This window comes from Panthera pardus, unplaced genomic scaffold (assembly GCF_024362965.1).
Source record: "Panthera pardus isolate Hobbes unplaced genomic scaffold, ASM2436296v1 HiC_scaffold_24, whole genome shotgun sequence".
Taxonomy (NCBI): Eukaryota; Metazoa; Chordata; class Mammalia; order Carnivora; family Felidae; genus Panthera; species Panthera pardus.
Window position 1 is genome coordinate 65,086,752 of NW_026526810.1, and position 15,471 is coordinate 65,102,222.

The window sequence follows — 15,471 nt, forward strand, 5'->3', positions numbered from 1 at the left end:
GGACAGTGGGTATTCTAAATATTGGGTTACAATGCTGAAAAACACAGAAGCACTCAGTAATGAGTTGACTTCTTATAACTTTCTATATATTCAACCTCAACCCTTTTCTGGGGGTCAGTGGATTATAGGCTGGCCCACAGTGGATATGTGAAAACATAAAGTACAGAATTAAATGCTTTAGAGACTGTTATTCTCTCAGCTACATAAACACTCTGGGATGTTCTGTTAAAGAACTTCCACATCAGGTAGTGTCCTAAGAAGAAAGTAGACCTGGGAGGTCAGGATTGCTGCTGTTCAGATTTCCAAGTGCCACCTGAAGACTGCCATGTGCCTCATAAAGTCAGGGACAAAGACATCTTGCTGACTCTGGGAGGACCCTGGACACCATGCATCCCGTTTCAGTCCCCGTCCAGCAGGGGGTGCAGCTTCCTAACACAAACACCTTTCCTGAGAAATGTGGGTTTCCACTGATCATTGCTCTGTCTCTCCAATGCTTCTTCCTGCTACGAATGAAGCACATTAGCTAGGTGACACTCTAGAGATGAACTCTTCTCCAGGCTTCGTGACTGTGGTACTCTTGATGCTTGGTAAGTAAAATGCCTCTTAGTATTTGGATTGTTTCATCTATTGTGACAGCAAAACCTATAACTATAATTTTATCCAGGAGATTTATGCCCAAGGTAACACAGGTCTCTTTTCTTTTTTCCCAGGACAAACCCACGGAGACTCAGTGACCCAGATGGAAGGCCCAGTGACCCTCTCCGAAGGGGAGCCCCTGACTATAAACTGTACTTATTCAGCGACAGGGTACCCCAATCTTTTCTGGTATGTCCAGTATCCTGGAGAAGGTCCACAGCTCCTCCTGAAAGCCTTGACGGACAAGGAGAAGGGAAGTCACAAAGGTTTTGAAGCCACCTACGACGCAAAATCCAAAACCTTCCACTTGGTGAAATCATTAGTGCAAGCGTCAGATTCAGCTGTGTACTACTGTGCCCTGAGTGACACAGTGACAGGGACTGCAGGGGGAGCTGAGCACAAACTCTGAGCAGAACAGGAGCCCAGATGCTCAGCGTCTCTGACTGATCCTCTCTGGTTCCAGCACAGCGTATGGTGGTTTGCCCCTCAGTGTCTGCTTGATACAAAAGTCGTACAAATGGCTAGAGCATGGGAACCAGAAGGAACATTCCCCAAACCCAGCTGTTCATTAGTGCAATATAAATGCAATAGTTCCTAAGCCAGGACCTAAGTAATTTCAAGGTGAAACCACATAACATTGAAGTGGTGTCTTGCTCACCCTGCAGTGAAAGTCCAGCCCCACAAGTTGCTGAGGCCCCCCTGGTGGGTATTGCTGTGTCCAATGACACACTGAGAGAGCCAGGGTGTGCCCGAGAAGGTGGTGTCCATCCCATGTCTTCCTGACAGAGGATGGGCAGGAGAGGTGATGGGAGAGCTGCAGCCCCAAACCAGGTTTGAATAAAGAAAGAAGGGGAGGGAAGAAAGGAGGGGAACATATGTAAGTGACAATGAAAAGAGAGGCAAGGGACCTGTGGCCTAGTTTCTTTTCTAGGAAATCAGATTGTAGACACAGGCTGATGTTCAAAATGAAGGGAGAGGGCAGACACATAATTGAGGAAATGACTCATGTCCAGGCCAGTTAAGTAGATCAGTTGGCTTTGGAACAGTAAGAACTCGAGTGAGATGGTTTTCAGTGCTCAGGCAATATGGTGAGATTAAATGCTCTTGGACTGACTTTTTATAACAATATAGATACATAGGTCATACTGGCAGAAAATCCTATAGATTTCTCTGATGTCTCTCCCAGAGGGAGGAAAATCATGGGTTTTGGAAACGATATGGGATGAGGAAAAATAGTGAAAATGACGATAGAAAAAGCAAACTCTGCATTGCCCTGCAAATATACTGCCAGACTTTGCAAATATTACAATCTTCTTTAAATATTCTCTCCTTATCAGCTGATTTTATGAGTGAGCCATGATCAGAATATTAATACATTTCCTAATATATTAGTTATATATTCGTGATTTAAATGAATTTTTTATGGGGCAGCTGGGTGGCTTAGTCAGTTAAGCATCTGGCTTCAGCTCAGGTCATGATCTTGTGGTTTGTGAGTTCGAGCCCCGTGTCAGGCTCTGTGCTGACAGTTCGGAGCCTGGAGCCTGCTTCAGATTCTGTGTCCACCTCTTTCTCTGCCCCTCCCCTGCTCACGCTGTCTCTCAAAAATAAATAAACCTTAAAAAATTTTAAAAAATTATTTTTTTATTTAATTGGTTAAAATGTAAATTTTACAGTCAAACCTTGGTTTGCGAGCATAGCTTGCTCTGGAAACATGCTTGTAATCTAAAGCACTTGTATATCAAAGGAAATTTCCCCATAAGAAATCATGGAAACTTAGATGATTCATTCTACAACCCAAAAATATTCATTTAAAAATGATTACAGTACCGTAATATAATACAAAATAAAAAGAACATACTAATCATAAGGAAAAATAAACAGATTAACCTTGCACTTCCCTTTGAAAACCTTTGTGACCAGTGTGAGGGAGATAAGAGAGAAGAAGGTTAGTATGTAGGATGACTTTCACTATCACTAATGGAATCATTGCTATCTATTGGCTCAATGGAATCTTTTTTTCTAGCAACTTTAACAAGGAACCTATCCAATGACACTTGCTTTTGCCTCCTTTTGAGGATTTCGCAGAAATGTGACATTGCATTGTTGTTAAAAGGATTCATTGCTCGCACTGCTACAGCGTTATTCAGGTGGTGATTTTCTACAAAATTTTGCACTATTTCCACATTTTACACATCTCCCTAATGTCATTTGAAGTGAGGGATTCCTCCACCTTTTCCTCCTCCTCCTCCTCTATAGAGGAGATGCAGATGTAGACTTCTCATAAAACCTTGGAATTTTGGCCACTCGCATACCTTATTGGTACTTCTCCATGACTTCTTTCTCAACTTCCACTGTAATCATCTCCTTCTTCTTACCACCTTTCCTTTCAACCTTTTTCTGCATGGGGGGTACTGTATACACTCGCATGGATGTTGACTACAGTACAGTGTTAATAAACTCTTGTCACATACTGTATTTAATGTAACTGGCAATAAGGCAGCAGAGGAAAGGGTCTATATCTGCAGGCAGCCTGACCTAGAATGAAGCACAGCATTCCTAAGCTCACTCTTTTTTTTTTTTTTCCATTAAAGAGTTTTATTTTTTTTTTTGCATTTTATTTTATTTTATTTTATTTTTTCAAAACAAACACAAAAATTTTATTTAATGATTACTAAATAAAATGACTAATGCTAAGCACTCTGAATAATAACTAAAATGTACTGAGTTCTTTTTATGCACCTAAGCTCACTCTTGTATGGAAAAGCAAGAGTGTCCATACACTGTCCATAGGTGCTTTGAAATGACAAAAAATGTCCAAGTGCCAGTTGTGGGCACCTTCCAACATTCTGAAAAATCACTGATTTCTGCCAAACACCACAGCCTGAGGCTGAGCATCTGAGCATGGGAGACCATCACCCACAATTCCACAGCGAAAGAGAGAGAGAACCATTGGCTCAATTGTGATCATGTGATGTTCAGCATCAGGTACTACTCATATTGCAAGACATCACTCATTTATCAAGTTAAAATTTATTACAAATGTTTGCTCATCTTCCAAACATCTGCAGAACAAGGTGTTTGCAATCCAAGGTTTTACTATATTTTCAACTTCTATAAATATCAATGTATGCTAAAAGATACTTTAAGTAATTCAAAAGGTTATATACTACGTATTTTTCTCAGACATTTGGATAAACATGGTAGACTAAGGGTGCGTGGTTGGTGCAGGTGGTAGAGCATGTGACTCTTGATCTTGGGGTTATCAGTTCAAGCCCTTTGTTGGATGTAGAGATTACCTAAAAATATAATCGTTAGAAAAAACAATGGTAGATAAAAAATACAAAGTTATCTCTTGATTTCTCTAAAACTCTATTCAAATGATAGGAAAAACATCCTACAGAGCAGAAACCTACAAACCCAAATAGAAACAGAAAAGAAGCTATCAGCAGACAGTGAGGCCAACAAATATTAGAGAATGAGCAGTATATGGAGAAATGCAAACTTTCATGAAAGATTCGATAAAGAAGAAAACGACATCTGGTGTAGAAATACCTGTGTGTGCTGTGCCCTCTGGAAAGGCTGAGGGAAAAGAAACCCCACATATTTTTGAATATTTTGAATAACTGAGGAGGAGGATGTTGCCTACGTTGGTATATGTGTGTGTTTGCATACACACGCATGTGTATGTATACGTGTATTGAAGTTATTGGCACGTAGGGAAGGTAAATAAGTGGATGGAGTGAGAAAATTCCTAGGTAATAGAATAGCCATGCACTCCATGGCCCTTTATAACAAGCAATGATCACTTTCTAAACTAGCAGAAAATTGGAAGTTGATTTCTGAGGAAAAGAGCATATGAAAAATTCCCACCCAAATACACCCAATCCAAATCCTGTGTATTATTAAAGTTTTTTATTTTTGCTTATCAGTTCAGCTTTCTTTTACTTACAAAAATTCTTCCCGTCCCCCTTCTAATCCTGACAACCACTGATGTTTCTACCATCTTCCAGAATTGTGATGCATCCAGCTTTGGTTTTCTTTTTCAGGATTGCTTTGGCTATTTGAGGTCTTTACTGGTTCCACACAAATTTTAGCATCATTTGTTCTAGCTCTGTGAAAGACGCTGGTGTTATTGTGATAGGGATTCCATTGAATATGTAGATTGCTTTGGGTGGTATCGACATTTTAACAATATTTCTTCTTCCAGTCCATGCGCAAGGATTTTTTTCCCACTTTTTTGTGTCTTCTTCAATTTCTTTCATAAGCTTTCTATTGTTTTCAGTGTATAGATTTTTCACAACTTTGGTTAAGTTTATTCCTTTTTTTTTTTTTATGGTTTTTGGTGCAGTTGTAAACAGGATCAATTCCTTGATTTCTCTTCCTGCTGCTTCATTATTGGTGTATAGGAGAATGCAACTGATTTCTGTGCATTGATTTTATATCCTGTAACTTTGCTGAATTCATGGATCAGTTCTAGCAGTTTTTTAGTGAAATCTTTTGGGTTTTCCAGATAGAGTATCATGTTATCTGAGAAGAGTGAATGTTTGACTTCCTCCTGGCTGATTTGGATGCCCTTTCTTTCTCTGTTTCGTCTGATTGCTGAGGTTAGGATTTCCAATACTATGTTGAATAATAGTGGTTAGAGTGGACATCCCTGTCATGTTCCTGACCTTAGGGGGAAAGGTTCTCAGTTTGTCCCCAGTGAAGACGATATTAGTGGTGGGTCTTTTGTATATGGCTTTTATGATCTTGAGGTGCGATCCTTCTATCCCTACTTTCTTGAGGGTTTTTGATCAAGAAAGATGCTCTATTTTGTCAAATGCTTTCTCTGCATCTATTGAGAGGATCATGTGGTTCTTGTCCTTTCTTTTACTGATGTGATGAATCACGTTAATTGTTTGCGGATATTGAACCAGCCCTGCATCCCAGGTATAAACCCCACTTGATTGTCATGAATAATTCTTTTAATGTATTGTTGGATATGGATGGCTAGTATCTTGTTGAGAATTTTTGCATCCATGTTCATCAGAGAAATTGTTCTATAGTTCTCCTTTTTAGTGGGGTCTCTGGTTTTGGAATCAAGATAATGCTGGCTTCATAGAAAGAGTTTGGAAGTTCTTCTTCCATTTCCATTTTTTGGAGCAGCTTAAAGAATAGGTGTTAACTCTTCTTTAAATGTTTGGTAGAATTCCCTTGGAAAGCCATCTGGCCCTGGACTCTTGTTTTTTTTGTGGGGGGATATTTTTGATTACTAATTCAATGACTTTATTGGTTATGGGTCTGTTCAAATTCTCTATTTCTTCCTGTTTCAGTTTTGGTAGTTTATATGTTTCTAGGAATTCATCCATTTCTTCCAGATTGACCATTTTCTTGGCATATAATTGCTCATAATATTCTCTTATTATTGTTTGTATTTCTGTGGCATTGGTTGTGATCTCTCCTCTTTCATTCTTGATTTTATTTATTTGGGACCTTCCTTTTGTCTTTTCGAATAAACTGGCTACAGATTTATCAATTTTGTTAATTCTTTCAAAGAACCAACTCCTGGATCTGTCCTACTGTTTTTTATAATTTCGATATCATTGATATCTGCTCTAATCTTTATTGTTTCCCATCTTATGCTGGTTTTGGGTTTTATTTGCTGTTCTTTTTCCAACTCTTTAAGATGTAAGGTTAGGTTGTGTTTCTGAGACCTTTCTTCCTTCTTTAGAAAGGCCTGGATTACTATATATGTCCCTCTTATAACTGCCTTTGCTGTATCCCAGAGGTTTGTGGCTGTGGTCTTATCATTTTCTTTTTTTATTTATTTAAAAAATTTTTTTAATGTTTATTTATTTTTGAGGGAGAGAGAGAGAGAGAGCAAGCTTGAGCAGAGAGAGGGGCTGAGAGAAAGGGAGACACAGAATCTGAAGCAGGTTCCAGGCTCTGAGCTGTCAGAACAGAGCCTGATGGGGCTCAAAGTCACAAGCTGTGATCTCCAGCTGTGAGATCATGACCTGAGCCAAAGTCAGACACTTAGCCAACTGAGCCAACCAGGCTCCTCTGTGGTATTATCATTTTCATTAGGTTCCATGTACTTTTTAATTTCCTCTTTAACTTCTTGGTTAACCCATTCATTCTTTAGTAGGATGTTCTTTCATCTCCAAGTATTTGTTGTCTTTCCAAATTTTTTTCTTGTTGTTGATTATGAGTTTCATAGCACTGTGCTCTGAAAATATGCACGGTATGATCTTGATCTTTTTTGTACTTGTTGAGGGCTAATTTGTGTCCCAGGATGTGATCCATTCTGGAGAATGTTCCTTGTGCAATTGAGAAGAATGTGTATTCTGTTGCTTTAGGGTGAAATGTACTGAATATGTCTGTTAGGTCCATCTGGTCCAGTATGTCATTCAAAGCCATTGTTTCCTTGTTGATTTTCTGCTTAGATGATCTGTCCATTGCTCTAAGTGGGATGTTGAAGTCCCTACTATTATGGTATTATCAATGAGTTTCTTTATGTTTGTGATTAATTGATTTATATATTTGGGTGTTACACATTAGGGGCATATGTTTACAATTGTTAGATCTTCTTGGTGGATAGACCCCTTAATTGTGATATAATACCCTTCTTCATCTCTTGTTACAGTCCTTATTTTAATATCTAGGGCGTCTGATGTAAACATGACTACTCTGGCTTCCTTTTGGTGACCATTAGCATGATAGATGGTTCTCCATCCCCTTACTTCCAATCTGAAGGTATCTTTGGGTCTAAAATGGGTCTCTTGTAAACAGCATATAGATGGATCTTGTTTTCTTATCCATTATGTTATCCTATGTCTTATGATTGGGGCATTTAGTCCATTGACATTTAGAGTGAGTACTAAACGCTATGAATTTATTGCCACTGTGTTGCCTGTAGAGTTGGAGTTTCTGGTGGTGTTCTCTATTCCTTTCTAGTCTTTGTTGTTTTTGGTATTTATTTATTTATTTTTCATGTTTTCTCCCCTCAGAGAGTCCTCCTCAAAATTTCTTGCAGGGCTGGTTTAGTGGTCACAAACTCCTTTAATTTTTGTTTGTCTGGGAAACTGTTTGTCTCTCCTATTTTGAATGACTGCCTTGCTGGATAAAGAATTCTTGGCTGTAGGGACACATTGATGGCTCAGTTGGTTAAGTGCCTGACTTTGGCTTAGGTCATGATCTCACGGTTCATGAGTTTGAGCCCTGTGTAAGGCTCTGTGCTGACAGCTCAAACTTGGAGACTGCTTCAGATTCTGTGTCTCCCTCTCTCTCTGCCCCTTGCCCACTCACATTCTTTCTCTCTCTCTCAAAAATAAATAAACATTAAAATTAAAAAAGAAAAAAAAAAGAATCCTTGGCTGCATATTTTTCTGATTCAACACATTGACTATATCCTGCCACTCCTTTCTGGCCTGCCAAGTCTCTGTGGATAGGTCTGCTGTGACCCTAATCTGTCTTCCCTTGTATGTTAAGGACTTTTTTTTCCCCTTGCTGCTTTCATAATTCTTTCCTTGTCTTTGTATTTTGTGAATTTGACCATGATATGCCTTATTGGTGGTCAGTTTTGTTGAATCTACTGGGATTTCTCTGTGCTTCCTGGATTTTGATGCCTGTGTCTTTCCCCAGGTTAAGAAAGGTTTCTGCTATGATTTGCTCACAAAACCCTTCTACCCCTTTTTCTCTCTCTTCTTCTTCTGGGTCCCCTATGATTCAGATGTTATTACTTTGTAATGAGTCACTGAGTTCTCTAATTCTTATATATCATGCTTTTTTTGCCTTAGTTGCCCTCTTTTTTTTTTTTTTTGCTTCATTTATTCTCCATAATTTTGTCTTCTGTATTGCAGATTTGCTGCCCTGCCTTATCCTTCTTTGCCATGGTGTCATCCATTTGAAATTGCATCTCCGTCATAGCATTTTTAATTTTGTCTTGACTAGATTGTACTCCTTTTATCTCTGCAGAAAGGGATTCTATGCTTTTTTCAACCCCAGCTAGTATTCTTATTATCATGATTCTAAATTCTAGTTCAGACATCTTGGTGATATCTGTGTTTATTAAGTCACTGGTTGTCATTTCTTTCTGTTCTTTCTTTTGGAGTGAATTCCTTCATTTTGTCATTTTGGAGAAAGACAAAGAATTAATAAAATAAATTAAAATTAAAAAATTAAAAACAACACAAAAAAATCAAACAAAAGGAAACTAGATCCTAGGTATGTTTTGGTCTGGCTGTTGAAAGAAGCTTGATATAATGGAGAAAAAAGGAAAAGAAAAAATAAGAAAAATTAAAAAAATTTAAAGATGTATACAATACAATAAAATGAAATGAAGAAAGCAAAATAGAATAAAAAATTTACAAAAAAATAAAAAACATAGGAAAAAAGTTAAACAAATTTTAAAAATATATTTTATTGTCAAATTGGCTAACATATAGTGTGTAAAGTGCGCTCTTGTTTTTTGGGGTAGATTCTCGTGGTTCATTGCTTATATATAACACCCAGTGCTCATCCCAATAGGTGCCCTCCTCAGTGCCCATCACCCATTTTCCCCTCTCCCCCAAACCCCCATCAACCCTGTTTGTTCTCTGTATTTAAGAGTCTTTTATGGTTTGCCTCCCTCCCTCTCTGTTTGTAAATATTTTTTCCCCTTCCCTCCCCCCAAGGTCTTCTGTTAAATTTCTCAAGATACACATATGAGTGAAAACATATGATATGTGTCTTTCTCTGACTGATTTATTTCATTCAGCATAATACCTTCCAGTTCCATCCACATTGCTGCAAATGGCATAATTTCATTCTTTCTCATTGCCAAGTAGTATTCCATTGTATATGTGTGTGTGTGTGTATGTATGTGTGTGTGTGTGTGTGTGTATATATATACAAAAAATTAAAAAATATAATAAAAGTTAAATTGCTTTAAAAAGCAGAAAATAAGAATAAATTCTTTCTCTTTCTGTATCCAAGAAAAAGCAAAATAACAAAAGCAAAAAACAAAACAAAAAAACCCAAATAGAAGGACCAATGAACAGAATGAAATCCGAATAACATCCAGTTTCCCTAGAAGTCTAACTATGAAGCACTTTATAGTCCATACACTAAGCCTGTGGATAAATTTGTGGTAGTTCTCTAGGGCTTGAGCTTGGTTGGTGTGGTTGGATGGGGTTAACATAATGGCTGGGTTCTCCACTAGGTGGTGGTGCTTAGCTTACTGGGGTGGATTGCTGTGGCTCGCATGCGCATATATGCACATGCGTGGGAGAGGTGGAAATGGTGCCACCCATCTTCCAGTCTATGGCACTGGAACTCTGCTCTCACCGACCATCAGTCAAGTACCCTTCCTTTGTCTCTGGCTTCCATCCACTCCCTTCTTCTACACTGTTCATGTCCAAGCCAGCAGTCTGCCAGGTTGCACCTCTCTCCTGAATTATATCTCATATGGGGCTGTGTTTACAATCCCCTCACTTCTGAGAGCCCTGCAGCTTGGACCTGCTCTGACCCTCTGGGGGAGGGTTTCCAGGAGCAATGGCTGGTTGCTGGCTTTGCCTAGGGAATGTTTGTGTGGTTGCACTGTTGCAGAGGTTCAGAGATTGTGGCTGGGTGCATGTTTGCCCCAGAAAAAAGTTCATTTGATCACACAGGAGTAGAGGTTCAGAGATTATGGGAAAGCACAACACACAGCCGGTGCCAGGTTTCACCACACCCTGGCACTTTGGTTCCAATATCAGCAAACATGGCTGTTCTCTGGTGTCCGATGGGACCTTTGCCTGTGGGGAGGTCCTATAGCCTCTACCAAATGTCCTCCAAGCAGGGGAACTTCTACTCCCTGTGTAGCCCATGGATCCCTCGGACCTTGCTGCCTGCTCCAGGGGATTCGCTTTTCCCACCAGAGTACCACCAGGTGTTGAGCTATGGACTTTCTGACACTGCTCTCCCCTGTTTATAGAGTCCTATTGGTATTGAAACCATCTCCTTTCTCCTTTCTTCTTCAGTCACTTTGGGTGTTTCCACTCTTTTTCTTTCTCTCCAGCTGCTTTCAGGGGGAGTGCTTTTCCTGTACTCTCCCCACTTTCTCTGTCCTCTCTCTGCAAAAACAGTTCCCTACCCTCTGTGGCTTCTGTCTCTCCAAGTTTACCTGTCTGTGCTGTGTACTTGCCAAGTTCTGTGGCTCAAGTTATGCAGATTGTTGTGTTAATCCTCAGATCAATTTTCTAGGTGTGCAATATGGTTTGGTGCTGATCTAGTTGCATTTCAGGGACAAGAAAAGCTGAGAAGTTCCATGCTGCTCTGCCATCTTGGCCCCTCTCTTCTATGGGTTTATTTAAAAAATTTTAAAGTTTATTTATTTATTTTGAGAGAGAGAGAGAGAGCAAGAGAGTGCATGGACAGGGGAGTGGAAGAGACAGAGGGAGAAAGAGAATCCCAAGCAGGCTCTGTGCTGTCAGCACAGAGCCCGAGATGGAGCTCAAACTCACAAACCATGAGATCATAACCTGAGCTGAAACCAAGAGCCCAGCAGTTAACCAACTGAGCCATCCAGATGCCCGTGTAGATTTATTTTGAACTAAGTTAAAGAAATCAAGTAAACAGCACAGGTTGAGATTTATCAAAATATTTTCTGATATCAATTTCCATGAAATTCCATTTTAAATGTGGGATTTGGTTCATTTTTAATCCCCATTCAATCTGAGCAGTTACCTTCTATTTTGACCATCTGCATTTCCTTCATCAGGAAGCATGGAATGAATGGGGCTGGGGGGCTCTGTGTCTGCTGAGTTGCTTGGTATAAAGTGGTCTTTGCTGACTGTTTCAGTCCTCTGGGGGCACTCTAGGCTTTGTAAGAAACAAAGACTTTGTGATGGTCCAAGAGTTGAACAGTTGAAGAGAGAACAGAAGTCATGTGACCCCGTCAAATTATAAATAGCAAAGGTTGGGGGGGAAGGGGGACATTGTTTGCCTCAAATTCATCTCAGGTTTCCAGTTCTGCCATTCCACATAAATTTCAAAAAGGTGGAACCCATATCTCCATAAATACCCTGTGAGGATGACTCTCTGAGCACAAGTACCAGGATAAGAATATTTCTGGGCATTGTGACTGTGGAAGCTCAGTGGAAAACATCCTATTACCTGTTTTCCATGGTTATCAATAAAATCGCACAAACCCACTGACCTAGAAATTATTTCAATACCCCAGACAGCCTACCTTTTCATTTATCTCTGCTCAGAGTGGAAAGAATGAGAATGAAGAGAAAAAAATAAGGAAGAAAAATGGAAGAAAAGGGAGGCTACAATATTTACTTTGACCAGTAGCATGTAGACCAGCGAAAATCAGCTGTGTGGGTGAGCAGGATGTCCACCGGTTGCACAAGAGAGGTGGAGAGGTGTATATTAAATCAGAGTGGACATTATACAAACATCTTATTATTCACCAACTAAATTCTGCTTGGAATCATTTTCTGTGCAGATGGTGACTGTCCATCGTGGTTTCTAGAACTCTCTTGATTTCAAGAAATTATATTTACTTCCACAATACACGCTATCATATAATTTCCCTTTATTAGTATTTTTATATAATTGAATTCTCACATTGTCTATCAAACCATGCAATTTGGGGGATGGGGTTACTCTTCCCTGTGATTTTTCAAGGTTCTGTGTAACCCATTGAGACACTGACTTATACAGAAATATTATCCACTTGCCTCTAATCCACAAATTTCTTACAAAAAGTATTTTCAGAGAAAAAAAACCTCTTATAACTTCACATATTGGAAATATCGTCCCTACCGCCCTGCTCTGTTGGCAAGCACAGTTTTGGACAGATTACTCTGCAGTCTCCCTGGGCCGCTGTGGGTGGAGTCTCAGTCCCGGGACTGACAGGGTTCAGGTGTGATTGGTGCTCAGTGATTCTGGAGGGACGTGGTGCCTGTTGACAACACAACTTCTCTGGACCCAAGACTCTACACTCTTCAGAGTAGGGGGGAAGGCACGTCAGCGACCAGACAAGGAGTCATGAAGAGACAGCGGGGAGCCCTGCTGGGGCTTCTGTGGGTGCAGGTTTGCTGTGAGTGGGGGCGTCCCAGATGGGGGCGGGGGAGGTTCACAGCCCGCAGTGGAGGGGGAGCTGGCACAGAGCTCCTGCAGGGTCTACACCCTCAGCGGGTGTTCCCGGGAATACTCTATGGGTTTGAAAACTGCCTCAGTGGCTCTACAGTGACTTCTTTTGTGTTTGGTTTTGTCTTTCCAAGCAGGGGTGAGAGGGATGGACGTGGAGCAGACACCTGCAGCCCTGAGCCTCCAGGAGGGAGCCAGCTCTACCCTGAGGTGCAATTTTTCCAGCTCGGTGAACAGTGTGCAGTGGTTCCGACAGAACCCTGGGAGCGGCGGCCTCACCCGGCTGTTTTACATAGTTTCAGGGATGAAGCAGGATGGGAGGTTGAACTGCACGGTGAACACTAAGGACCGGCACAGCAGCCTGCACATCAGGGCCTCCCAGCAGGAAGACTCAGCCACCTATCTGTGTGCTGTGGAGGCACAGTGCTCCCTGCTGCTCTGCAGCCTGTCCCCAAACTGCAGCTGGGCTCGTGGCCCCAGCTCTCCATGGGGCAGGCACTTATTTGCCCACACAGGAGTTTTTGCACATTTTCATACTTATGTTACAGTACTTTTTTCCCTTCTAAAAGTATACCCATCAGGGCTGTCATTTCACTTTTGCTTTTCTTGCCCTTTTTCTTCCCAGAAAGCCCTTTCCAGGTAAAAAGCTCTACCATGGAACCATTGGAGTAGTTGATGGAGATGCCAATATCCAATGCCCAGTTAAAACATATCTCCTGGCAGCTAGCATATAAATTATATGTAAATTACTCAGAGGGAAAAGGCTTGAAAACATATATGGTCATCAACCATGACCATATGACTAAGAGATGACTAAATTTTTCAGTTACCTGCACATGGTTTTTTTTTTCAAAGAAAATAAAACAGAACGTGTGTAATGTTTTTTAAAGTTTGTATTCGGCTTTTACACTCCTGGAAATACAAATATAATAAAACAATTTTTATTGAAGTTCAACCACTCTACTTATTACAATTATTTTCTATTTTGGTAAGATAATGCCCTGTAATAAGTACTTTTATTTTATGCACGAATAAGGTGAGGATTTTAAAGCAAAAGTGACTTGGTTGAGGTCATATTATTCCTAAATTAGAGCATCTGAGGTGACATGAGAGCTTATCTGCTAGCTACCTGATGTAGAAGAGTCTTCAGAATCACAAAAGGATTTCTAATGATCAGTTTTTACAATGTGTTTATATATATCACTGACAAAAGTACCCAATTGTCATTTCTAAATAGCACCTTGGGTGGAAGAGCTCATGGAAATTTTCCTTCTGTTCCATTGAAATCCACTGCTTTTCCCTGTGTTTTGAGTGAATGTATTACTCATGATTTTGTAGCATCATTCACCATTAGGGAAATGAAGTATAAATCTTCCCGAACTACTCTAAAAGAAACTCTTCTCTGTTGTAGGCAGAGACAAAGACTTCTGACTCCAAACTCAAAGTTCAAACTTGCATGTGGAATAATTAAAACACAAACTGAATTCCAGCTTGCACTGTTTTTTATGTTGATGAGAGGGCGTTGCTAGGAAGGACTGGGACCTTGACAATTATGGTGGACATAAATGGGCAGACTCCCAGAAACTGGGTGCAGAGCCAGCTTCTAGAGCACGTGACCTGTGCAATTCCACAGCACTTTGACTCTCAGAAGGAGCCCTGGCCTTGTTTTAATGCTCTGCCATCACTGTCTTGAAATTAAAATAATTTTATCTTTGTACTGGTGTTTTGTAAGTGAAGTCCCGTTAGAGGGTGGAACATATGCACGAGCAGAGGAGGTTCACGGGCAGCAGGACACAGCGTGCAAACACATGCAGGCTCAGGTTCTCGGTCACAGCAGGCTGTGTGTGAGCTGGGCAGTGGGCGGGACCACCTGTTGTGCCTGTGCGTGCTTTGGACTACCTGCGGCTTTGACATGTTGTAAAAGGGTATAGTAAATTTTGTTGGTAAATTACCAACAAAATGGAAGTGTATACATGGCCATTTTAATAAAACAGTTTGGCAGTTTCTTACACAACTAAACATACTCTTACCATATGACCCAGCAATGGCCTTCCTGAGTATCTAACCAAAGAGTTTGAAAACTTATGTCCACACACTAACCTGTATACAGGTGTTTTATAGCGGTTTTATCCATAATGGCCAAAATTTGGAAGTAGCATCACGTCTTTGAATAGGCAAATGGGTAGATAAATGGTGGTATATCCAACCAATGGAATATGTTCAGTGCTAAAAATTATAAAAATATAATTCAGAGCTATCAAGCCATGAAGAGATAGGGGAAACTTATATGCATTTTAGTAAGTGAAAGAAGCCAATCTGAAAAGGCTACATATGTTATGATTCCAACTATCAAAATCAAAATCATATGTTATGATTCCATGACATTCTGGAAAAGGCAAAACTGTGGAGACAGTAAAAAGATTGTGGTTTCCCAGCTAACATCATCCTCAATGGGGAAAAACTGAGAGCTTTTTCCCTGAGATCAGGAACACGACAGGGATACCCACTCTCACTGCTATTGTTTAACATAGTGTTGGAAGTTCTATCATCAGCAATCAGACAACAAAAGGAAATCAAAGGCATCAACATTGGCAAAGATGAAGTCAAACTTTCGCCTTTTGCAGATGACATGATACTATACATGGAAAATCCGATAGACTCCACCAAAAGTCTGCTAGAACTGATACATGAATTCAGCAAAGTTGCAGGATACAAAATCAATGTACAGAAATCAGT

At 40.2% G+C, this 15,471-nt stretch overlaps 2 gene segments (V, D, J or C); both read left to right on the forward strand.

Annotated features, from left to right (window-relative positions):
- Window positions 1-483: 483 nt before the first annotated feature.
- On the forward strand, window positions 484-1,049 carry LOC109255666 (T cell receptor alpha variable 9-2-like). The segment is given in 2 exon segments: window positions 484-587; window positions 711-1,049. Coding segments are annotated over 2 exon segments (381 nt in total).
- An 11,535-nt stretch (window positions 1,050-12,584) lies between these two features.
- Window positions 12,585-13,690, forward strand: LOC109255667 (T cell receptor alpha variable 22-like). The segment is given in 2 exon segments: window positions 12,585-12,685; window positions 12,873-13,690. Coding segments are annotated over 2 exon segments (558 nt in total).
- Window positions 13,691-15,471: the final 1,781 nt, after the last annotated feature.